At 43.0% G+C, this 25,997-nt stretch overlaps 1 protein-coding gene across 1 annotated transcript in view; it reads right to left on the bottom strand.

Annotated features, from left to right (window-relative positions):
- Positions 1-25,997, bottom strand: part of RYR3 (ryanodine receptor 3) — a 1,933,484-nt gene that overhangs the window by 809,377 nt on the left and 1,098,110 nt on the right. Inside the window, exons 49-53 of the mRNA XM_078661960.1 lie at positions 22,888-22,978; positions 20,371-20,511; positions 14,105-14,268; positions 11,316-11,394; positions 2,540-2,629 (exon numbers count right to left, since the gene is read on the bottom strand). Of these exons, the coding sequence (XP_078518086.1) occupies positions 2,540-2,629; positions 11,316-11,394; positions 14,105-14,268; positions 20,371-20,511; positions 22,888-22,978 (565 nt within the window). The remainder of the gene's footprint in view (positions 1-2,539; positions 2,630-11,315; positions 11,395-14,104; positions 14,269-20,370; positions 20,512-22,887; positions 22,979-25,997) is intronic.

Below are 25,997 nucleotides of genomic sequence, written 5' to 3'. Positions count from 1 at the left end.
AAAACCGTTCCATTCCCCTCTGTTGCAAAGCTATATTATATTTATATCGAGTGTGACTCCTTCTGACAAATTCTACTTTGGAATTTGGTATCCTGAAGCCTACAAGCACATGTATGTGAGTGATTTCACAAGGCCAACTAATGAAAGTTGCATGGTGTTTAAGTCTGCACAACCTAGGGGATATAAAGAGAAGAGGGATATGACAGAGATATGCAAATTCAGTGGGTACAGGGAGGATGGCAGATTGTAGCTAAACTATTATTCCAGAACAAAATATTGTGAGACCGTTGGAGGAGGTGAAAGGGTGAGTGAGGCTTTGTTGAATGAGATAGAGTGGAGATTGTATGGGAGTGCTTTCTAACAGCAGTGATGAGGGTAAAATGAAGAACCAAATTCAGAAATATAAGGGATAGAGGCTGGGTGAAGTATAAGCCTTATGTGAAAACAAAGACAAAGTTGGAGACTAAGTAGAGATGCAGAGCTGCAGTATTCATGGAAACAGGCAGACAGGCAGATTAGACAGGCCTTTGGGCTACACTTTCTGACAGGACCTCTAGCTATGTAGTGTCATGTGCTATTGACTTCAGGCTTTTATTTGTATGAGTAGCTCCTATAGGTTTCATGCTTGGAGTATTGAATCTGCTTGAATCTTAGCTCTGCATCCCCATTGCTCACACATCATCGGAATTTATGGTATCTGTAAACTTGGCAGGGATCGAGATAGAGGCACATTCACTCCCAGACCCGTGCCAAGCAGAGGCAACAATTGAAATGCCTTGCAGGGGCTGAAATAAGAATTGCGAGTCACTTCAGTGGCTGAGAGAGGAACCCCAGGTACACCGTAGGGCTGAGAATCTGATGGTCCACTCATCGGCTGAGAGACAGAAAGTTGGCAGTTGGCAAAGGGACTCGTCTCTTATTGCTAGACATGGTGCAGACCAACTTCTTTTGTTAAGAAACAGTTTGGGCCACTTAACTGCAATGCATCAATTCATCATTATGACATGCAACACAATGGCGACTACTACTTAAGCCTGTCTACTAGCATCCTCAGCGAGGCTGGACAACACTTTGGTCTGTTGGTGAGAGCGAAATAATGCAGGCACCCTACAGAACATTCTTCTATGGCTAAAGGTAACTCTTCATTGGCTGTCACTGCTACATCAATGTCAGTGACTCAGATCCTGCAACATAATGCAGGTCCCTTATGGTAACTTCAGCAATGCCATAGTATTCCTCATCAAGGTGGCACTGCTGGAACAGTGTCAATCTCCAAACTACTTCAGAAACTACTCACCCAGTAAACCTCTCTATCAGATAGTGAGACTTCAGGTCATCAGTTAATGGGATTTTTTGATTAGCCAATATCCAAAAGTGTGTGCCTGCCTGCTCTCAACCTCCTTCCATTTCTTCTTCTGTTTAGGTCTTCCTTGTCTGTCTATTTCCCCTCTTCCTGTGCTTCTTCTTACAATATTTCATCGAATCCCTGCTACCCAACTTCATGTCTCCTTCCCTTCCCACCTTAAGCCATCTCTTCTGTCTTCGTCTTTTCCATCTCTTTCTATTTTTGCCCCTTCCTAGCCCACCAACCTTTGTTTTTCCTTTTTTTTCAGTCTTCTTTAATATCTTCTTACTTCTTTGCTTCTTCCCTTCCTCAATGCCTTCTTTCATTTTGCTTCCTTAACAATTCAGAAGTCTGCCGAGTACATGTTTTTCTTCAATTTCGTTTCTTTCTGACTTTCTAGTTTCTTTCTTCTTTCTGTCAACCCATCTTGCCCTTGTGCTTCATATCCTACCTCCTTCCCTCTAGCCATCATTTTTTCCTTCTTCCACAGCTGTTGATGCACCAGCACCTTTATACAGGGGCTGGTCTTTCCCCCTTAGTCTCTTTGCACCCCTGATCATCACTCCCAGGTGTATCTATTAACATTCTTATCTCTACAAACACCCTCAGGTGTCGTCTAGGCCTAATGGTCACTCTACAGATACCGCAGAAACACTCCATGCTCTTTACCTCTATTTAATCACCCCAATGGTAGCTGTTCTTGATCTCTCTCAGATGCAGTCCCATAACCCCTCGTCTCGTTACAACCACTGCAAGAGTGTCTTTTACAATCTGGTCTATTTACAATCACGCCCAAGAGTGATCCCCAACTCCTGGTCTCTACAATTATGCACAGGAGCTAATGTTTCTCTACAACCACTCACAAAAGACGTCTTGGGTCTTCTAGTCTGGCTTCCCCAGGACGCCAGGTTTCATGTACAGCCTGCTCAACCAACAATCACCCATTGGGCCTGTCCTGCACCCCCTGATCAATTAACACTCAAATCTCAGTCGTGGTACTGAAACCTGTGCTTAGTAATACACAGCATGCTACATTGTCCAAGGCCAAGGCCTAATCTAACCACACATATTAATCCCTTCTGTTTGCTCATATGGTGGTCGCGTGGGTTTGATGTGCAGTGCAAAATACATATTTAACTTAAGGCTGCCACAATACCACATATGTTCTGTTTTAAACACACCCCTTGCCAGTACCTTCTCTGTTAATGTCTTGAAGGGTCGGATCAGAGGATGGGTTTTCACATTTTCATCTAGCGAAACGCCATATTTCCACCCGCTGTGTATCTGGAAACACATAGCACATAGACATGAATCATAAGACAAGGGATGCCAAGCCCTGCCATTCACTCGGGCATCCACCACTTCAAAACCAAACCTTTTACCTGCCTGCCATGTGGTAGCAGGATTTCAATTAGGAGGGAGGCACATAAATCAGGACATAGTTGCACATGCTAGTACACACCAGTCTAGTAACTGTGTCACTGGCCCTTTACTGCTCCCAACAAATCATAATCATTGCTGGAGGGCAATTCAGAAGATCAATCAAGGGTCAAATACAAATATCTCAAAGCAGGAGTATTACATATGCCCAAGAATTTGAAATGGCTTCTCCCAACTCTTGCTCCACTGTCATACTCTCAGCATACAAGGGCTGAAAACGCCTCTTTGAGGAATGCACTCAAGATATGCTTCCTTATTGTCAATAAAAATTAAAGAACAGCTGGGGGCTGAAACATACTTATTTAAAAAAAATGTTTTCATGGTATGAATTTTTAAAATTCTGCTGGACTTCTGAAGGAAAAGTGTCTTTCCATCTATTTTGCATTATTTTCTTATCACGTTTAGGACTGGCTTCACAGCGCAGCTGTCGCCAGATCTTACATGATCAGCAGAAAAAGAGTTTTAAAAGTGAAAAGGGGTTTGGCTACTCCTACTTGTTAATTCTCTTAACTACAGAATCTGGTTGGGGAGAAGTTGTGAGCTTCCACTAAAATAGAATGCCATTAATACAGTGATGACTCCCTTGCCCTAGTGGAGGGACCACCTCGCAGATTTATAATTGGCTGCCAACCTGGTGGTCATTTATAAGGCATTGCCATAAACAGCCGTCACCTTAGTTCCTGTCAATGCATTTTGTTATTTGGTAAAGAGCTCTGTCAGCAGAACAAAGCAGTTTTCTTTTTTTATTTTCAAAATGAATATTCTGAAACGTGATTTTTTTAAAGAAAATGCTCCCTTTGCATGGGAGACCTCCCCAATGGCAACTAGAGATTTTAAAGGTTTTAACTGCCCCTTACCACCAGGGTTTTCTTGGCAGTGGCGGGCAGCGAAAAGTGGCCTGTAATTCTGCCTAACTAAATTAGGGGGGTGGAACTACAGTCAGCGTCCGATGGCCATTACTACACAGGGCAATCAGAAGGGCTTAATCATGGCAGAGACATAGTACTCTCTGCCAGTGTTAACTCTAGGGTCTGCCCGCATCTACATTTGGTGGGCAGACCTCATTCTTGTCGGTAAGAATACTCTATTGCCGTTGCGATGGAGTATCTTTGCCGCCTGTCACAATCCTTCCTAGGCCCGAATAAGAAGGGTATATTTTTTGCCAGCTGTAGTTTTCCAAGTATTTGTAATTTCATGACGGTATGGCTGATGCCATGCAGACTTTTGTGCTAAATTGTTTTGCCAATAGACATTTCGCTGCCCACACTGCAGCGCCTAATTAAACAAGGTTGCAGAAGGAGGTGGTGAAATGCCCGAGGTCAGAGTGGAGAAAGGAGCGGGGGCACGAGAGGGCACCCCCTCTGATAAAACTTACAAAAAATTAATTCAGTCACAGTGGGGCAAACTATGGCATCAAGGCTAAATTAGTATTTGCTCCGCAGTGAAATGTCTGCAAACCATGCCTTTTGGTTGCTTTGTGGGAAAGTTTAGACTTCTCACAGAAGCACTGAGTATTTTTTTTTAATGGTGACAACATTAAGGTAAAACCCATAGATCTGAGCTGCTTATTATTAAACATTACGACAAAGACGGTATTCCTGACTTATTTTAAATGAGTAGCATATGGTAAAACGAACAGGCTGTAAGGGTGGATTATTTTTACAGTGTGTGAAAGACTATAGAGAAGTATTTTGTTACACAGAATCTCACAGTTCTGTCAACCACCACTAATGTGAACATTTCAGGACCATTAGAATGATATGAACCATGTCTTTTATTGATGATAGCTGGAATCAGGGGTATTGGTGGAGATTCATACACAAGCTTCCTCCACCAGCTTTTTAAATGGACTGTGCCTGGTCGGTAGAACCTACAGGAGCAGCAGGGGCATATTTTGTATTCTATGTTTGCAAATAGATCCATGTGGCTAGAACTCTATATGCAGACGAAAACATGCAGCACTTCATCATTTAATATCCAGTTGTGGTTTTCTTGAAAAATTCAGCTCTTAAGGAGTTTGCCTTCAAATTGTTGCCTCCGGGGAGATGAACAGCGTAACAGTGAGATCGCTGGCATTCAACTACTTCCAGATAGTCTGAGCTTTGAGATACAGAGTTCTGGAATTAGTTTCTCCCGCTAGTTAAGATAATGATTAGTTAACTTGTTTCCTTCATGAAATAACAGGGAGTTCAATATGAAAACTGGAAAAGAAGATTTGAGAGTAAGTTGGACTGCCTCTGATCTAGGAGATTGATATGAAATGAGCTCTCCTTCCCCAACCATGAGCCTTTAATTTGCTGATGATTCATGTGCGCTCCCCATTCAAGAAGGGATGCATCCATTACTTTAGTCTGGAAGCGCATAGCTTGATGTTATGTTATGTTATGTTAAAAAATTGATAAAGCGCACAGCTGTCCCAGTTAAGGGGCGTCCCGGCGCTGGCTGATTCAATTGTACAGGAGACATAGAAGGCTGAAAAAGAAAGGAACCTAGATCAGAGGAAAAAGGAATGTCTTAACGGCTTTCCGAAATGTAAGGAGTTCGTCAATGCAGCGAATAGATACAGGCAAAGAATTCCACAGTTTTGCCGCAAGTAATCGAAAAGAGCGGCCGCCAACACGACAGAGTCTGAATTTAGGTATCGTCACCAGCTGTTGGCCTAAAGAGCGCTGGTTACGTTGAGGGATATAGGGAGTTAGAAGAGGGCAGAGTAGATCCGGACTGATACCTTTAAGAATCTTAAACGCCAGGCAGAGCGTCTTAAACTGAATTCTTGATTGAATCGGTAGCCAGTGTAGGGCACTAATAGTGGCTCTAACAGAGCATCTGCGTGGGAGTCCCACCAGAACGCGTGCCGCCGAGTTCTGGACTCGCTGAAGTCGAGATATCTCGGCTTAATTAGCGCCAAGAAGTAAAGCACTGGCATAGTCCAGGCGTGATAAAATAGTAGCCTGGACAATAAGCTGCCGAACAGGTGCGTTAAAGAACCTCAGAATGGGGCGGAGACCTCTCAGCAGACCCACACAAGTCGCTGCCACCTTCTTCGTGTGGTACTGAAAGTTGAGGTCCGCGTCCAGCCAAACTCCCAAGTTCTTGACCACTGGCTTGGCTATAGGTATAGTGCCTAAGGAAGCCGGCCACCAGTGTTCATTCCAAAGAGAGATGTCCTTCCCTACCAGCATCACTTCAGTTTTTGTGGTGTTCAGTTGTAGACAATTGTCGGTCAACCACTGAGCAACTGCCGTCATACCGTCACTGAACCGCGCAGCAGCAGCAGAGGGGCCTTCAGCCAAGGTGACAACAAGCTGAGTATCGTCGGCATATGATACCAACGTTAGGCCCCACTCTCTTGCCACCGCCGCAAGAGGTTGTACATAAAGGTTGAACAACGTCGGGCTCAACGCAGAACCCTGCGGAACCCCTTGACGGATGGGATGAGCTTGCGATAGAAAAGGCGGTGCCGACACCTGAAAGGATCTATCCGCTAAGAAGGCACGGAACCATTCCAGAGCTTGGCCAGTAATCCCGATAGTCTCCAGATGGTACAGCAGGATGTCATGAGACACCGTATCAAAGGCAGCGCTAAGATCTAATAGTATAAGCGCTGCACTCTAACCGGCGTCAAGAGTAGATCTTAAAAACTCGGTGGAGGCTAACAAGGCAGACTCGGTGCTGTGCCCCGGTCTGAAGCCATTCTGCGATGGGTCCAGGATGTTGTTAAGGGTAATATGTCGAGATAGAACCTCGTTCACATGGGACTCTGCCAGTTTACAGACCCATGGAAGCAGGGAAATTGGCCTAAAACTCTCAGGCAAGGAGGGATCAAGTGTGGGTTTTTTCATAATAGGTGAAACTTGAGCTTGTTTCCAGGCCAGGGGTACTGTGGCCATGGTAAAGGATAGATTAAGAATCTGACCTAGTGGTTTCTGAAAAAGCTCCATAGATTCTAAGAACTGAGCCGGCTTCATCGGATCAGATGGAGAGCCCGATTTAACCCTCTTACAGAGTTTCCCCAGTTCTTCACATGGGATCTCAGGTATCATGGTCAGAGTAGAGGTCCCTTCCTTAACTGTGACAGGATTCGGCATAGAGGGAAGCTGAGGAAAAGTGGCGTAAATTTGCTGCACTTTGTTCGTGAAGAACAAAGCAAGCTCCTCGCACTGCTGTGCCGAATTCACGTGGGAAGTTAAGGTATTCGTGTTTTTTAGTTCTTGAACAATCTTAAAGATGTATTTCGTGGGGTTAGAGCTATCTTTGATTTTTTCGGCATAAAATCTAGCACACGTAGAACAAATGGTTTTATGATAATGTTTCAACTTGGCCAGGTATACCAGTTTGAGATCGTTATCATAGGTCCTTCTCCAAAGCCTCTCAGCTATTTTATACTCCTTTCTGAGTGCTCTGAGAGCGTCAGAGAACCAAGGGTTGGAGATCGAGCTGCGCTCCCTGACCCATCTGGCTGGAATGAGAGCATCAAGCCCCCCCACTATCCAGTTACAAAAGGCGATGTAAGCAGCCTCAGGGTCAGCAAAATCTCCAACAGAGGTCTCTCTCAGATAGGAATGAAACTCGTTAGTATTGAGTTTATGCCAAGGCCTTTTAAACGTCAATGAGGTTTTGACTGACTTAGGAGGTTGTAGTAACATCCAACTGGCTTTGATCAGATAGTGCTCAGTCCAGCCCATGGGCGTAGGTCGATCCATTCGGACATCTGGGATGTTGGAAAAAACAGGATCTAATATGTGTCCTGCCACATGGGTGGCGTCCTTTACCAGTAGGTCTAATTGAAAAGCAGCCAAGTCAGCAATCAAGTTGCTGATGGCTTGCTCCGATTTTTGATCGAAATGGAGATTCAAATCTCCTATAATAGAGAAGTTTGCAGACCTTACAACCAGGGAACTGACTAGCTCCAGCAGGGCCTCACTAAATTTAGGAGCATGGCCGGGAGGGTGGTAGATATATAGCCCAGAGAAGGTAAAATGCGGGCTTACATCTATTTAGAAGCGTGCACATTCACTGCCGCACAGTTTCTCCGCCATAAAGGAACAGGGATACCTTGCTTTGTAAATGACCGCTATCCCCCCACCTCTCGAGTCACGATTGAGAGTCTTTATTAGATAGCCATCCGGAAGGGATAAACCGGTGATCGCTACCATATCATCCCGCAGCCAAGTCTCACAAATAAAGAGGACGTCGGGGGAATCGTCACTGAGCAGTGAGTGGACTTCCATATGATGTTTTGCTAAAGAGCATACATTTAATTGGTAAACAGTGAAACGCATTAGGTTTTCTGAGACTTTAGTTGTCCGAATCCCAGAGGGCGAGCACGTGGAAAACGCGCACGACTGACATCTCAGCCTAGTCTCACCTAACAGGAGTGACGGTATCGCACACTTCGTCGCACTAGGTTTCAGAATCATGAGTTGCTCTCTATCATACCTGTAGCAGGATAACCGGTCCCGACCAGGGGTCCTGGCGAGAGGCGATGGACTGGCGATGACGGGCGCAGACGGGCTTGCACATAATAAAGGGAGAGGCAGTGAAAACGCCCAACAGCTAGAGCGCTGCCCTGGTGTCCACCTAAGATGGCGGCACCGTTTCAGCAAGCGCGACACTACGGTGTCAGTTTCACAAGCCAAGGTCACGCTGTGGCAGGTAAGGCACACTAACACAATACAACACAACAATTTAAGTTAAAAATTAGCGGTGTACAGCGAAAATATAGGGTTAAAAAGTAATGAGCAGCAGCCTGCAACCCCCGGCTCACGCCTCAGGGGAAGCAAAATACAAATGAATACCAATTGATCAAATCAAAAACCTTGCAGAAGATTCTCTGGTCAGAACCACAAAGGGAGAAATTGGATTTCAGCTTTTGAGAGAGTTAGATTGTCTTTCCAGGTCCTGAGAAGCGGTACCGTTGATCCTCAAGACCAAGGTCTCATCATAGGTATGCAAGGGGTACTAGGAAGATGAACAAAGCCGTGGACTCCAACAGAGAAGAGATCTGATGGGCTGTCGGATGGAATTTCCATGGAAGACTGCAGCACTTGAGATGGATAAAGGAAGGTCATCCAGTGGGCGATCTGCTGCTGACTGTGTATCTAGGAGCACTCCAAATAATGGATGGACAGGACCAGAACCAATTCTGAGTTTGACTAAAATATTTTTAGGCCTAAGCACAATAGAATTGGAACTGTCACGTGGAAGTGCTGTTGAACATTTTAAGAAGTTGATGCTTTTACAAGCATTTAATCCATGCAAGAATAAAGATGTTCTTTCTTTCTGAAGTTTCCAGCTACCACTGCCATGGCATGTATTTGAATACAAAGGGAAGTAGTTTATATTGGTAATGATTGTTAACCACCATAAACCTCAGACATGTTGAGTATTGTTTGCCAGCAAAATATGAAAGGATGCTTTCTATAACTATTACATGCACCCAGTTCTCTCGAGGCAGTTGAGGTTTCTTTTTTTCATCCAGTTGACCTTTGCAGGGAACAAAAGATAAAATGTTTTGCTACTTATTAAATTGATAAAAGTATAAATAGAAACATAAGACTTATTGTAATTAATGAAAAAATAAGACCCTGGTCACAATGATAAAAGAGTGTCCAGCCCTCCACTTGTTCAAGTTCTCTTGTTTGTGCCCTGCTGCACAGGTACCTTTGAAAACAATCCCTTCAAGATAATTGTGACCAAAATGATGTGTTGCAGACTAAAGGTGTCCAGCCTGTGCGCGCCGTCCTTTATTTGTGTAGAATATACTTGTGCAATTCCGGCGGAATTTCATATGTCAGGGTGCCCGTAGAGCAAGAATTCTCATTATTATGTTGGTCCATGGATCTATGTCTCTGACTGAGGTAGCGATCGGCGTCTCCTTTCTCTAGTTTCTTTGCTGCGCAGTGCATAAACCTCACCAATGCACAATTTAGATGTGTGTTCCGTGGGTCGAAGCAGGCCAGTACTGCAGATCTGCATGATCTAACTTCCTTGTTGTTCCAGGCCCTCCGTAGGAGGATCCTTCTTTCTTTCAAGAAGCTTGGGCACAGGCACACAACGTGAATTATGTCTTCCCTATGTTTGCTGCAGAATGGACATGTCTCCAGGGCTTCTTCTCTTTTCCATTTGGGAAAGTTAATCACCCCCAATCTAATTTTAAAAAACAGAGTTTAGTGCGTGCATTGAAGGTACAGGTTAAATAACTCTGAGGTGACAACTGGTCGTATGAAGTGAGGGTCATCCAGTCATGGCTTCTTCTTGCAAGGCTCGCCTTGTCTTCCATTGAGGAAATCTTTTTTGCGCTTATTTTTGCTAGCCTTTTAAACTCGTTTTGGCTGACGTGCAGGTCCCATACGTCACTCAGGCCTAGGGTTTTTAACCCACTTCATATTATGGAATTCTGAATTCTTGTGATGGACCTGTCAGGTTGAATCATAAGATAATATGAATATATTCCTAGTCCTTTTTAAGAAGAAGGGACATTCTCTATATGGTTGATTTAGTAACTTCTGATGGGCTTCTGGTTTTAGTCCTTTAAGTCAGAACTAGGCAATAACTGTGGACTGCTAGGTCTGATGAATCAGCTGCAACACTGATGACTCAGTTCGATAACATCATGCCATCTTGAAGGATCTTTTTTAAATCTTCCTATCAATATAGGGAGGATTTGAACAAACTGCGCATCTCACAAAAAGGAAAGTTTTTATAGCAGCTGCAGAGGTTCCACAGACTCTACAGACAACACCATCCACTCCCCTCTTTTCCTTTTCAGGAGGCCCAGTAGATGATGGGGAAGTAGGAAATTGGTTACTTACCTGTAACTTCAGTTTCCCAGCATTGGTATCTTTCATAGATTCACATGCTTGAATATTCTTCCCTGTTGTCAGACTGGGAACCCTCACAGCCCACCTCATCGAGCCTGACCTGAGTCTGGCCTGCCCTGACTGAGGCCTCCAACTGTCAGATATTATACATCTTATATAAACAACACAGGACTCCTCCTTGAGGACACATGTTTCCTTATAGGCGTGACATATTGGGATGTCCAATTTTCTTTCACTCCCTTTATATATGAATTTTCATTTATTCATATAGGTCACAGTGTCACATTTATAAACAAAAACCACACGTCCACTACCACCTACAAACCCCACTTTCCATGCAATGAAAAAATGTGAGGAAAGAGAGAGAGAGCACCACACGGTAGAACCGCCACAAGGGGTTGCTGGCTAAAAATTACCAGTTTACCCACTTATTATCATTGGTAACTCTCTCTCAATCATGAAAAGAAAAAAAGGAAAGAAAGTGAAATCAACAGATAATTTCACTATTAAGGAGACACAAATAATTACTCCCACTCGTGCACAAGTCAACAAACACACCCCTCGTGAAAAATCAAAAGTGTAATTTTCACCATTAAAATTGAGAAGCTTGCTAGCATGTAAGAGGCATGTAAGCATATGCCCACCAAACGGTCAGATAATCACAAACCATGTAGACTAGACACTTTTCAGACAACAACAATAATTACCTTGTCGTAGGCCCACTTGTCGTGCGAGTGTTCAGCGTTCCTGCTGACAATGTACTCCAGTTTTTCAGGAAGCGTTAAACTAAAAGTATTAAAAAGAGTGACATCACTTACCATTCCATCCAGACATAGAAATGACCCTGACAAAAGTGCCTATTGCCCCATATTCTAAGTTGGAATTTGATGTTCAGGAAGTGGATTGGGTGGTGTAAATCCTGTCAAAGAACTACAGGCAGAAAGAGCACTGCTTGGTGCACTATGCATGGCAAACTTTATCATCTCTAAATTATAAAGTGAATGACTGTGGAAGAGCGGGTAAACCTCCAAAACAATTGTTTTGATAACTGTGCAGGAAAGAAATGTGAACGGATATGAGAACATTAGTGAAGGCCAGTAGAGCCCGGGTTCCAACCAACAGAGACTACGAGGTGCAGATGGCTGGACAGCAAGCCTCCTATTCCAAGTACCGTCAACACTTCAAAATAGGAAAGACAGCAGTATTTGTAAAACTATATCCAAACCCTACCTATGAACCTGTGTTTTTGGAACACAATATCTGAGAGGGGAACATGCTTCAGTTGTGATTTGGCAAAGCTAGCACCAAGGATCAGGAGCAAAAAAGTAATGTTCAGTGAAGTAATAGTATGTTCACCATGTCGAAGATCTTGTGCAGGAAAGCAACCATGAGGCAGTTTACTGTGTGTTTTTCCAATTTAATGGAATATAGCCAAAAATATATTCTTTGCGACCATGACCAGACAATTGTAGGTGGTTTAATAATTAGGATTTACCCTTAGGAGCAATACAAAATACTACATACCTTTGTTTATGTCAACTGATCTGCTGCCCAAAAGAGGCAATGAGGAACAGTTAGTTCTCTGTAATAATACAACTCCAACAAAGGTGTTCTTCCTAGCTTTGTATGGCTTTGAGGACCCCACCATAACCAAAACTGCTCGTCCTCCAACGCTGTGAATTGTACAGTAGATTGCACCCCGGTGAAAGAAGTCCGTCAGCATGCCACAGGTACGACCTGGATCCTGCTCCTGCGACCATTACTGAACAAGACCATCTCTGTCTCCGTGGAATATGTGGAGTACTAGAATGTGCTGAAGCACTTCGACCTGTTCCGCTAAGTTTCTTCAGTAGCAGATCAGGTGTAGACTTTAATGGGTACCCCAATCCTTTGGGTGGAGGAAACAACCCCTTGTCTCACACCTCAGACCTCTTATGTGCCTAAAGACAAGAGACCCCAATTCACCAATCTTTTCTGTGAAGAGTGACAGCTGTCTGGAACACTAAGGCAAGAATAGCCTCTTGCTATATACTGTATAACCAAGATCCACATAGAATGGTCAAACGTGGAAGCCTTTGACATCACCTTTTAGCATTTGTTGCAGCTCTTGAACCCTGTAGGTCTTTTACTCTGACAAATCAAGATGAATAAAGCAAATTCAACAAATCTTGGTTGACCCACTGGCATCACGGGACATGTGTTCCACTGAATTATGGAAAACTGAACTTAATGGGTCAGGCGAGGATGCCCTGTGCCTGTTCAGCATAATGACATATCTAAGTTTTGATGTCTCTGGGCAATGCCAGTTTGACATTCCCGGAGCAAGAGACCATTCCCCCAACCCATCCTCCAGCATCGTGACAGTGTGTAAAATAGTTCCACACTTGCAGCAAACGCCAGCATTATTTTAAAGATATAGAATATGCAGTGGAATCGCTTTATTTAAGTAATGCTAATACCTCATTTGTTCATATAGTGTGATACCCAGTGGGACAGTTTGAACTGGCAGGTCTCTGTTTATGGAATTGTGCTGCACGTCTACTGCAAGAGAGGCACTGAAGCTTCTCATGCTATATTTTATTCCTACCTTGTAATAGAGCCCTGGGCTCTGCTGACATGTATCTTTGCGCTTCCCACGCAGTGTAGGCACGTGTACGCCAGTGGTCCTTTTCCTATTTGCATGACGGTGGGCGCGTACCCAGCTGTGCAATATTGTTGAACGTTTCTTAGTTGAACTGTTTTATGTAAAATGCCTGCTCGCCCTATGTAAAACTGCCTAAACAAAAATAAATAAATGAAGATACAGACTGGTTCTGACTTAAACTCATTCCATGTCAGTGGCCCAAAAAGGGTATTTGGAACGCAGGCAGACTATTCTGCCTGATTCCCACGTGACAGCTCTTCCCTCTATCTATGAAATGCAACGGCTCGCCAACATTTCCTTCTTACTCGATGAGTACCTTTCAGTTTAGCTTCTGGCCTTGCAGTACTTCACATTGTATGAAGAAGTTTGACGGAAGATCGTGCATGAACCCTCTCTTTTCAATCCGATGCATGGTCACATACATTAAACAGAAATAAATTACTATTTGAAGAACCCCTCCTCTTCCAGCACAGACTGAATTGTGCTTTAGCTGTGTTAGAACTTTTGATAACTCGCAACTCCTTCATAACAATAGTCATCAAAGCTAATTTGTTGATGGTGCTTCCTTAAATTGTTTTGGTTCAAAATCCTTCGGAAAACTTAATCCTCAGAGGTTTATTTCTCTTGATTCTGTTTTCAGGATTGAGCTCTAACCTCTCTCCCTAACAATATGTTCTTTCAAGATTCATACTCATTTCCAATTTTTCCTGTCTTAATGTCCATCTTTCACTCAACATGGGCTAACTTTTCAGCATTTGCACATCTAACATTGCTTTGTACTGATACAAGCAATTTCCAACACTGCAAACCCTCTGAAAGTTTTAACTAGCCTGTATATTTGCAAATACTTACTTCGCTGTGTTGATAGGTTTCGGGTCAAAGTTCCCTTCAGCATCCACTGAAACTTGCTTTTCCAGACTTGCCCTAATCCTGGTATCCAAATAGTCAGGTGGCAAAGCCCCAGATATGGCACTGAGACATGGCATAGCCATTTTGAAGAGGTCGGGGTCGTACTTCTGCAGGAGAGATAGGAACTGGTTGGAAAGTCCAATGAGAGAGACATGCAGAATGTTAGTACTTGGCACATGGCAAGAGCGTTAGGAGAAGCCGTTAAACAGATTCTGGTAGGCAAGCACAAAATGCTACGCAAACAAATGAAAGATTCAAGCCAAGCAAACACCCAAAGCCAAAAGTTAGAACAGTGGTATTCTCTGTCTGCGAATGTTTATGGCGCTCTTTGCACAGAGGAACAATCTATCAGCTGTGCAAGAAATTCCTTATTGTGCCTTTTCATGCTTATGTTATTCTTTTTATGCTAGTTCCATAAATAGTGAGACAAATATGTAAATGAAACAGTTAAAAACCTCTTGCTTCTCGGGCAGCAATACTTCTCATGTTTTGTTTAATATCTTATTTAATTGGAAGCATCTTTGGAAACTTCATAATTTTGGGCCTGATTTAGAGTTTGGTGGACAGAGTGCTCTGTTGCAAGTGGTAATGAATTCCCTGTCCACCAAACTCTAGTCCCGCCCGCCTCATTTAGAGACAGCCAGGCTGTAAGCTTTCTGCTGACGAGCCCAAGTTGGCTCAGTAGATAGAAAGCTTCCTTGGACAGCACTACGGAGTAAGTGCCGTCCAAGGACGGGCATTACACCACCCACTCTATTTATTATCAATGGTGTAATGTCCTTTTTTCAGTCTTTCACCGCCAAGTAAAACATGGAGGTAATGGACAGAAAAAAAAAGAATGACCCCCCCACTGTCTTGGTGTGGGGACATTCGTTTTTTGTTTTTCAGAAATACACTCCTGCTTTAGGAGTTTGTTCCTAAAAAACAAACAAAAGTTTAAAAGTTTGGTGATGAACATCAAAACCAACCGATGGTGCCCACAAAACATTGTATAACCTTGAGGGGAACTGCCATGACTGTGGTTCCTTTCAAGGTACAGAGATGCCCTCAGGGCTGTGGTCATCTCTAAATCTGGTGGAAGATAGTCCGTCAGGGTAGCAGAGGTGATCTTCTGAGTCACCCCGAAGATGGAGAACTGTCTATTTTAGTGATACCCATTCCTACAGATACAAGACAGAATGTGTGATTTCATTTGATTACAATTACTGGCCCAGTTACTGTTTCAAGAGCAAGATTACTGACTCATAAACAGGAGGCATGATTACCTACAATAAGTGTCCTAAGGAGACATGATTAAGGGCAAAAAACTGGCTAACTATATTTTATTATTTCTGTCAGCCAGTCATTATTTATTAAGAAGAAGGTGCTATATGCCTCCCTTCAGTTACTTGAAAGTGCTTGACAGAAGGGTGGATTGGTGCAAACAAGAATGACAGGCTAGGGAGGTTAGAGTTAAGACGGATGGGCAATTATCAGTGTCTGACATTTTTCAGTCGCCTTCCCTGTTCTGACTTGAGTCCACTTGAATATAAGTTTACATAGCTCAGTATTCAACAATGTTTGAACAATGTGTAGTTGGGACTGGATCTCAAGTTTGGGCTGAATCACTACCATAGTCTAAGTCCTTGAACACTCGTGATTTTCTTCCATAATTTATCATTTTCAATTATCATTGGTTGCTCTGTTGAGTGGACATTTAACATAGGCCTCGGGTAATGGTATAGTTGGTGCCAGTTTCTACTGGTGTACATATTTGATGCTCCAATGTTCCTCTAGGGACAATACCTAAGACCTTACATTTGATCCTGGTGTTGACGTGGAGCCAGTAGACTCCTTGAAGGGTACATTTCATGTGGTGCCACTTGCACAGGTTAAAGCACAGTATGGCTACCTGATTCAGACGTTCTTGGAGCCTGGTAACAAGATTTTACAGCAAGGTCAGAGTGGATGATTCTGTAGTAGTCAAGAAGCACTAGGACAAAGGTTGACATTATTTCAACTCTGTGTGGAGAAGTGGGAGGATTTTTTTGAATAAGGATTAACAGCATTTCACGCCTTTGGCTAATATGTTGAGTTGTGGATTTAGAGGTTGACATAAAAAAAGATACCGGGGTTCCTTACTATAAGCAAGGAGGAGGGATGGGTTCCAAAGTTTGAGTAGCAAACCAATGGAAGTGGCTCAGTCTCAGTGACTGTGGTCACTAGGTTCTCTTTCGGTGCCATTTTTTCAAACACAGTTCTACTGCATCTAATGGAAGACACTGTCAAGGCAGGTTGTAATGTTGGTGAAGTTGTCTTGCCTGTTATTCAAAAAGAAGTGAATCTGAATATCATCAGAATACATATGGAATTTACCAGGTGCTGCTTATCGAGTGAGCAAGAGAAAGTATTAAAGGTCACAAGACAGTGGAAATGTGCAAGATTTGATTGATCCAGTCCTGACCTTTTGGCTGCTCTTGGAGAGAATCATAATGGACTAATTACAGCTTGGGGTGGGATTAATCAGGCTCTGGGTTAGGACTTCCTGTTAGGACTGTGAGATCTATAGTGTTGCAGTTACCGGTCAAGTCAAGGAGTATGAGGGCAGTTTTGCTGTCTTGTCTTCGTCCATGGAAAGATGATGATCTTCTCTGGTATTCACCAGGGCAGTTGTTGTAGCCCTTTCAGAGTGCAATCCTGACAGCTGATTTTGGAGGAGGTAGTTACGTTCTACTTAATCTTGAAGTTGTCTTGATACCTCTCTCTTCATGATTTTACTGATGAACGGGAGATTGGACATTGGTCAGAAGTTGGCCATGATTTTTGAACAGCACATAATTCTCTCAGAAGGGCGAAGATTATGTTTTTCACGAGTCCTGGGACTATGCCATAGGGGGGGAGTTGATCAGGTAAGCTGTGTCTCTCTCCAATGGGAGAAGAGTTGCTTGAAGAATGAACACTGCATGAACTGGCTGTTCAACTGAGTTCTGCAAATACCCTCACCGGTGATTAGCGGTGCTACACAAATATTGATTGATTGTTTGCTCCATCAGAGGCTAATCAGAACAACTTACTTATCATCGGAAATGCCTTATCTGGTACAGACTCTATCTAGCTGCAGATTCCTTACTTTAGAATAAACCCTGGCGTCAGACTGAATCTGGAAATTTTTCGTGAGCACTACCCCTGCACACCAGTAGGGGGCGTTGTTCGGGTCCGCATAGAATTGTTGGCATTGTTGGCATCGTCTGCACCAGAAGCGATGTGCATGGTGCTTATAAAGGCACCACCCAAGCACATAGACATCAGTTTCTTTTCATCCGCTACTGATGATTGATCACAAAGAGGCCATATTTCAAAGGAGTCACAAGAAGGTTGCACAATGTCAGCTGCAGAATTGTTTCGAAATATATCAACAATAGGAAGCATATTATTATTATATATGGCTTTGCGTAAACGTCAAAGAGTGACCATAGGTTGACCGGCAGCAGAATTTTTACGAGTAGGTTGCCGTTGAATGACACTCACCAATGTGAATGGGCAGGAGGGAGAGCCACAACAGCGCGGTATAGGACCGTGAGCGGTCTGCCTCCATTATTATGTGTTCAACCGCAAAGCCACGGGGCATAACAGGGCACTTGCCATCTCTATGAAAAACTGGCTTATGCCACACTCACTCAGCGGGGATGAAGCAGGAAGAATGACAGCAACAACTGGCACAAAGTATGTGAAGCAGGCGCTGTGCTAAAAAAAAATGCTGAGGGCCATGACAGGGCACTCGATTTCTTTATGTAACGCTGACTCATCCCGTGGGGTTGAAATAAGAAGTTGCACCCACCATGCTTAAAGATAAAGCCAGGTGTGCCCTGCTGATCAAGGAAAACACAGGACGGAAAAAAGGCCCTGAGCCAGTAACACTAATGGGACAAGAGTGATGCAACAAATGGGGGGAGCCTTCTCCATGTGTGGGACCAAACCATGAAATAGAAGGGACAAATATGAAAACTAACCACTTAGCAGTAAGGACACTGAAATGAACAAATAGAAAGCAGTGGGCGGGCTGTTAGCCAACAGAGTGAATACATGTCTCTAAACGACAGCGCATGCGCTGCCTAGGCTCGACCGAAAAATGAGCTGTCCAGTCACCCTATCGGGCATGATTGGACACAGGGGGTACTGTGAGGTTCCGAAAGACAAAGCACCAGTTTTTTTTATTCCATTCTTTCCATTGTAGCCTTTAGGCTAACAATGTCTCATATTCCCGTTCTTTTTCCTTTAAAAAAAAGACTAGTGAAAGATTTTCTAGAGTCATCTTTTTCACCGTTTCATAGTGATGCATTTCCATGCAATGGTTTATTTTTAAAATGAAAATTCAGTAAAATATGGCGATTTCTAGCCTTCTTTACGCTTCAAACTGGTATATAAAGTCCTATGGTACAATTTCTTGTTATACATATATGTATACTTTTTAAAAGTGTTCCGGGATCCCCACATGAGGGTGGGACTATTCAGTGTTCATGATCATGAATGAGGATCCCCTGGAAGAGAACATGATATTTTGAGTACCCTCGCAATGTGTTTCTGCATATTGATGAGGAGGTCAGTTGCAGGCTTTCCATAGGGTCTACCCACAAATTAAAATCTCCCATATGAAGTTTATTGGCTTTGATCTGTAGGCAAAGGGGGAGCTTGAGGAGTTCATGCAGGAAGGAAGGGTCATTACAGGGGTCAGTGGACCAATGTTTGAATGATGGAGCCTGCTGGGGTTAATTACAGATACGGCACAATAATAATTTGACGAATGAACATCTAAAATCCACCATCTCTATTTGCAAAGTATCGTTTTCTGGTTTAAGGATAGTTTGAAAGATTGTAATCTCAGTTTTACCAGAATGAAATTACAGTTTTGTCTTCATTAACCTCTCTTGAACAAATAAAGTAAAGGAAAAAAATACAAACTGTGAATTCATTTACTTTTACCGACCTTTCATTGGATTGGAAAAGCAATATTATGAGCTCTAATATTATTTCTCTTCGGATAAAACTTCCAGAATAAGTGTTATATAACAGAACCCAAAAAGCATAAGATTTGTGAGAATGTTCTAGTCTCAAGACTATAATGACAGTAATGAGAGACTAGTCATTCGGTAAAAAGTAGAGGCACCCTCGGACAGTACTTGCGCTCGTTTAAAAAAGTATCCTGCTGGTAAGACATCTAAAATAGTATGCTCTCTGTTCCTTGAGAGACACTGAAGAAGGCAATATGTTCTCCTAAATTAACAGTGAAATGTTAATATATGCACTTCTGAGCTGCCTTGAATGTGTGCACACGAATGTCGATAAAAAATAATAGGTGCATGTCTTGATAATCATTGAGAAATGCTCATTCGGAAATCTGCCATGACAATGTCCTGCTAGCGGTACAGAGATAAACAGCAAAGGAAAGCAAAAGGTAAATATTATTCACAGGTCAGGCTTGGAAATGCACTTTTAGGAAGGTCAGGGTAGCACCGATTTACCAGCTAACTCATAATGTTGTATTTGGCTAACAGTGCCCTTCAACAAGCAGCAGGTCCAAGAGTAACACATGAATGCATTTTGTTCTCAATACTACTAACACTTCTGTTGAGGGTTGGGGCTCAACTGCAGGACCAGTGGGGCTGCATGGAGCTCAGAAAGACTCATGTTTGTTCAAGAAAACAAGGCCTGCCTGCAAACAACTGGCACTTTGCATTGGACTCGCTGTTTTGTCTAACTCATTCATCGTTGATGAGATAACCGGAATGCCCAGAATGAGACCATGAAAAGCTATGAGCGACATACACCAAGGCACCAGTGTTTATTTTTAAGTATGTTCAAGGTGGGAAATGAGCACGTTATAGGCCAAGAGAGAAACGTTTCGCCACAAACTATGCAAACCTGTTGTTCAATCCTCGGCTGCCTATATTAATACTATTACAGCACTATTCATACCAGAAGAGCGTTAGTTTGCTGCATCAGAGGGGGGTGTAACAATGTAGAATCTACTGTATCTCTTAGTATATTCAACTCGCTTAAGCGTCAGTGAGACACACTACAGATGATAAAGACCAGGATAGACAGCTCATAAATCACAACCTTGAACGCCACCCATGGGCTGGGTTGGGCTGCATGACACATATGTACTCATCAGCGGGGAGGAGGGAAAAGCTTTCATGCTGCTTTGCAGTCGTAAGGAGGAAATGTAATACCTTATGGGAGAGGGAATCAAAAATACCCCAGAAGAGTTTCTCGGTCAGATGCAGCTCCTCCTCAGAGGCCATGCCACTGCTGGCAGAGCCTGAGGGCAGGCAGTAGTACTTCCAGCATTGCTCGTAGTGGTTCGTCAGGAGCTAAGAGGTCAGAAAAGAGAAGTATACAATCACAGTGAAGGTAGGCAGCAACCGTTTGCGGTGTCTCATATTAATAATAAAGCACAAAAAGGCAATGGAGATAAGTTTCAAGAAGTATATTTACTGAGTCCCTCATCGTTCCCTTTCCCATCACGAAAAATCCTCATTCACTCCTGCAACAGCGTAGCTCAGATATCTCAGACCATTAACTGCTCACAGTAGATATCCTGGTATGATCTAGGGATCAGAGGTACACATCGCAAAAGGGCTGACTCTACTTTACATCCTTTTGAGATAGATTAAATGAGCATTGATGATTGAAATAGGAAAAAAGTGACTTACCTGTAATCGATATTTTCCAGTATTGGTATCTCATAGATTCAAATGCATCAGTCAATGTAAAGCATCAAACATCTCTTTACACCCAAAGTATGAAGTGCTCTTTCTGTCTGAGTTTTGAAAATATGTTTTTAAAATCACTGGTATGTTTCGGTGGAAGTCAGACGGCACTTTAGATATAAAATATGGATTTGTACTTCAGATGACTCTCTGATCACTGAACTGGAGGAATGGTTCCTTGATTGAAAGGGTTTGAATTTCACTGACTCTTCTAGTTGATCTTAGGTATGAAAGAATGGCTACCTTCCAAGAGAGATACTTTAGTTCTTCCCTATATATGGGCTTGAAAGGAAAGGAATCTTCATCAGTTGAAACAACACCACATTTCACTGCCATGAGGGTGGAGAATGTCTTATTGGTGGAAAGACTGTAAAAAGACCCTTAAGAAACTCTTTGACAAGCCTGTTAAACCAGACATATAATTAGTTCTATATACTTTCAAAACATGAAATTGCTGCCAGATGAACACTAAGTGAAGCTGGGTTCAGCCCTGGCCTTGCTACGTGCAGAAGATATGGTAATATCTGTTGAAGAAATGAAGATATGGGGAGGAAATCATGCTCAGTACACCCTGTACAAAAACATTTTCATGTTGCTGTGTTTGTTTTATTGGTGGACACCGCTCGAGTTTCAGATACTATTTATTTGCAGTCTTCTAGAATGTCTAGAAGTTGAAATTCATTGAACTCAGGAGCTCGGCGCTTGGATACCCTCACGGCTGATTTGCAGCGCCAGACAAATCCAGATTAATTGATTGATTGAACTGAGAGAGGATTAATCAATATGGAGAATATTAACACCAAGAGGTTCTCTTCTTGCAGTAATGAGCCTATTACATCATAGAGCCATTCTAGGCCGAGCAAAAAGCTTGGAACCCCTTCTGAACGAACCTCTCCGGCTGTTGGGGATGGGAAGCATAAAACGCAAGTTTCCACTCTGGTCCTTAAAGTCCACTGCTCTATTCCAGGCTGGGGAAGGTGCCCCTTTACTTATGAAAGGACCCGGAACACTAAAGTTCAGAAATGCCTATCAATATTTTTATCTCCCTACATCCAGGCTCACAGAACAAAGATTCTTTTCAGACAAAAACATATCACAAAGCTAAGTTAAAGTAAAAAAAAATAATATCTTCACCACAGACCTACATTATGGCTGAATTTCTGACAAAAGGAGACCTTCAGAGGTCGAGAGAAAAAACAGAATCTGCGAAAAACTGACTCATTATGCCACCATATCTGAAAGAAAATATCTTAAAAGGAAGCGCACATAAATCACGTTGTGTGAAGTAAAAAGCCCTGTGTTCAGGGATCCTATTAGCAGAGCCGAGGAATGAACTGCAGGACCGGCTGACTGTGCTCAGTTCTACTGCTGAGTAGGTGTTTCATTGCCTTACAGTGATAGTGCATTGCTTCATACATGGAAGGCTATAGGCTTTTGACAACAATTGTCTTTCATTTTTTTCTCTTACAAAAAGGACAAAAATAAAAAGAGGCTTCTATATTGCTTCCTACTCGCAGAGCAGAAAAAATGCCTGCCACTCTGCTGAATGTTGCAACTGAGGAGCCAAAAGGCAAAAATGTAAAACAAATGATGACCTTTAAATGGACATTGTTATTTTTATAATGAGAGGGTTGTTTCATTTTTACGTTTTTTGAAAACGTGTTCTGGGATCCAACACACAAGTGGTTATAAAAATTAATGAAGATCTGCTGATGGAGACCCATGAAAAAGAATAAAGGTACAATGATTCCTTTATGTCTTAGGAAATCAATTTGTTTTCCCACAAAACATGCTATTCTTATATATTTATCTTCGGCACCAGCATCACAAAGCAAATGATCACATATGGAGCTTTAGAACCAGATGCAGTCATTTCTTCCATACTTCACTTAATCTCACATTCATTCTATTGATGATGAAATAAAGTGAGTTCACTTGTTCTGCTCCCCAAAGACCCGTTATGAGCATCTGTTTTACCTTAAGGGGCATCTTGCAGTACTCAGTGAGTAGAGGCACATCGAAGACAAGGCGTCGTAGCAGCTGTTGCAGCATAGCTGGTTTCAGGTGCCTGCAAGGGAGCAAAAAGAGCCATATGTAATGTGCAAGGCACTATGCAAAAAAGATGGGCAGAGGTGGACTTCCTCTGTCCCCAATCATCAGACTCATGTGGGTTCCTGTTGAAGATTGTAGATCTCTGCCCTAAATTCAATATTGCCACCTATTTGCAGCTTTATAAAAACGTGGTCATTGACTATCAGGTTACTGAGGACCAAAAGGATCACAGCAGAGCATGTCACTGTTGAAATGCAAAGCCCAAAGATACCGCAATGATCACAGTATATATATTTCCATGTTATTAGACATTGTTTAGTTATTATTGGCACAGTTGTTGTAGTTATTGGTGTAGCAAATTTACGGTATCCAAATAAAGATCATTCCAGAGTAATCTGGTGTGACCTGGTTCAGGGAACAATATTGCTGCACAAGAAAACAAGTTACTTACCTGTAACTTTGGTTCCCCAGTATTGGTAACTTTCATAGATTCCCATGCTTTTGTATCATTCCCCGTCGTCGGAATGGGAGACTCCCATTCCGACGACGGGGAATGATACAAAAGCATGGGAATAGTTGAAAGTTCCAATACTGGGGTAAGAAAACAAGTTACTTACCTGTAACTTTGGTTCCCCAGTATTGGTAACTTTCATAGATTCCCATGCTTTTTTATCATTCCCCGTCGTCGGAATGGGAGTCTCCCATTCCGACGATGGGGAATGATACAAAAGCATGGGAATCTATGAAAGTTCCAATACTGGGGTAAGGACCAGATCTCAGGGGTTATCCTCTATCCATCGTGAGACTGCACATTATAGGGATGAAACAAGTTACTTACCTGTAACTTTAGTTCTCCAGTATTGGTAACTTTCATAGATTCCCATTGCTTGTATCATTCCCCGTCGTCGGAATGGGAGCCTCGGTAATCATATATATATATATATATATATACCTAGGTAAATACACCCTAGTAGGTACAAAAAAATAAAAAATAGGCCTAGGCCTCATTATATTTTGTAGCCTATAGGTGTCCTTATGTAAAAAGACCCAAACTCATCCTAGCAACCAATCAGATTAGCCTCACCCTGTGGAACCTTCCTGAGAAAGCTCAGAACCTCAGATTTTCGTAGCCGTTGCCATGCTACAGAGTCACCTAGACCAGAAGTGAGCTGTCCCAGGGGAGGCGGGTGGGTGCATGGGAATCTATGAAAGTTACCAATACTGGAGAACTAAAGTTACAGGTAAGTAACTTGTTTCTTACTCCAGTATTGAAACTTTCATAGATTCCCATTGCTTGTATCAGAGTAGATAGCAGTTAGCATGCCTCAAACATTTCGTACATAGTTATAAAAACTATCCACAACCAATGATATAACAGATCATAATAATCATCAATCAGTAACATTAGCATAAACAACGAAATGTGAGAAAAAACAGGAAGGAGGGAAGAGAGGAAAGCTCACCTCTTACTGGAAGAGATTTCTCAGGACTGCTTGACCAACAGCCGAATCCCCCTTTGCAGCCGCATCAAGGCAGTAGTGTCTCGTGAATGAGTGAATACTGCTCCAGGTGGCCGCTCTGCAAATATCCTTTATCGATACTCCCTCAAACAGTGCTGTAGACGATGAGATCGATCTTGTGGAGTGCGCCTTCACCTGCCCTTCCAACGGCGTGCCTGCCGCCTGGTGACAGAAACGGATCGCACTCGATATCCATCTGGAAATCCCCTGCTTCGACAAAGGAAATCCTTTCCTTGGAGCACCAAAAGCAACAAATAGTTGGGGTGTCTTTCGGAAGCCAGCTGTGCGTTGAAGATAGAATTTTAAACATCTCTGAACGTCCAGAGAATGGAGTGTCCTCTCAGCCTGAATTGAAGGCCGAGGAAAAAAAGAGTTCAGAACCACCGGTTCATTAAGATGAAAGTCTGTCGGTACCTTCGGAATGAACTTGGGGTTCATTCGGAGGATCAGGGTATCATTTTTGAACTGCAAGTAAGGTTCCTTGATAGTTAAGGCCTGAAGTTCTCCCACTCTCCTTGCCGAGGTGAGTGCTAGAAGAAGCGCCACCTTCCATGACAGGAACTTCAACTCTGCCTTATGTATAGGTTCAAATGGCGATCTCATCAGTTGAGCCAGGACCATATTAAGATGCCAAACCGGAGGTGGAGGCCGAACTGGCGGAAACACTCTAAAGAGTCCTTTCAGGAACTGTTTTATCACTCTTGCTGAAAACAGGGAAGGACCAGATCTTGTTCTTCTATACCTGGAAATAGCCGCCAAGTGGACCTTGATGGACGCATGAGCCAGACCTGCCTTTGCCAAAGAAATAATGTATGGCAATATGTGATGTGGAGCTGATGAGAATGGCTGCACTCCTTCTCTCTGGCACCATAAATAAAACCTCTTCCATTTCGCTCTATACGTTTTATTAGTACTAGGAGCTCTTGCTTGTGCTAATATTGTAGGAAGGTGGCTACCTGACTATGGTTACCCCAGATATTTTGCCTGTGTTTAGCTGTTTTTTTTGACTTAGTTGACCTGGTTCCCTGCTAATCAGGGCACCAGGCCATCTGCTCTCTCTGTAAAATGGATTCCATGTACCCTAGGTACATACCATAATTGGAAATGGACTCCTTGTCAGCCCCTGTATGATGCACTATAGGTGCCCAGGGCATAGGGGCCACCAAGGCCTACCAGGGGCTGCAGCATATCTTTTGCCACCCCTGGCTGGTTCTTAAATTGACACAACTGGCTGATCACTCAGCTGGGGTAAGGTGGTGTAATCACCCCTTACTTAGATATAGTATACCTATATCTAAACCTATATCTGGACACATATTAACCTGTGAGCCACTCCTATGGAAGGCCTCATCAATCCTGGAGGCAGAGTGCGTGGTTTAATGTGAGATGGAGCTCTAGCATGAGCTGAGCCTGTCTGCAGCTGTCGGGAACAACTCCCTAAGCTGTTTCAGGATAATGCCATACCATATACTCGTGAGTGCCTTATAATCCTCGCGGTTATATAGCAACTCTGGT

The sequence above is a fragment of the Lissotriton helveticus genome, chromosome 9 (genome assembly GCF_964261635.1).
Source record: "Lissotriton helveticus chromosome 9, aLisHel1.1, whole genome shotgun sequence".
In the NCBI taxonomy this organism is placed as follows: domain Eukaryota; kingdom Metazoa; phylum Chordata; class Amphibia; order Caudata; family Salamandridae; genus Lissotriton; species Lissotriton helveticus.
Note: the sequence above shows the minus strand (reverse complement) of the source record. Positions and strands in the feature narration are given on the sequence as shown.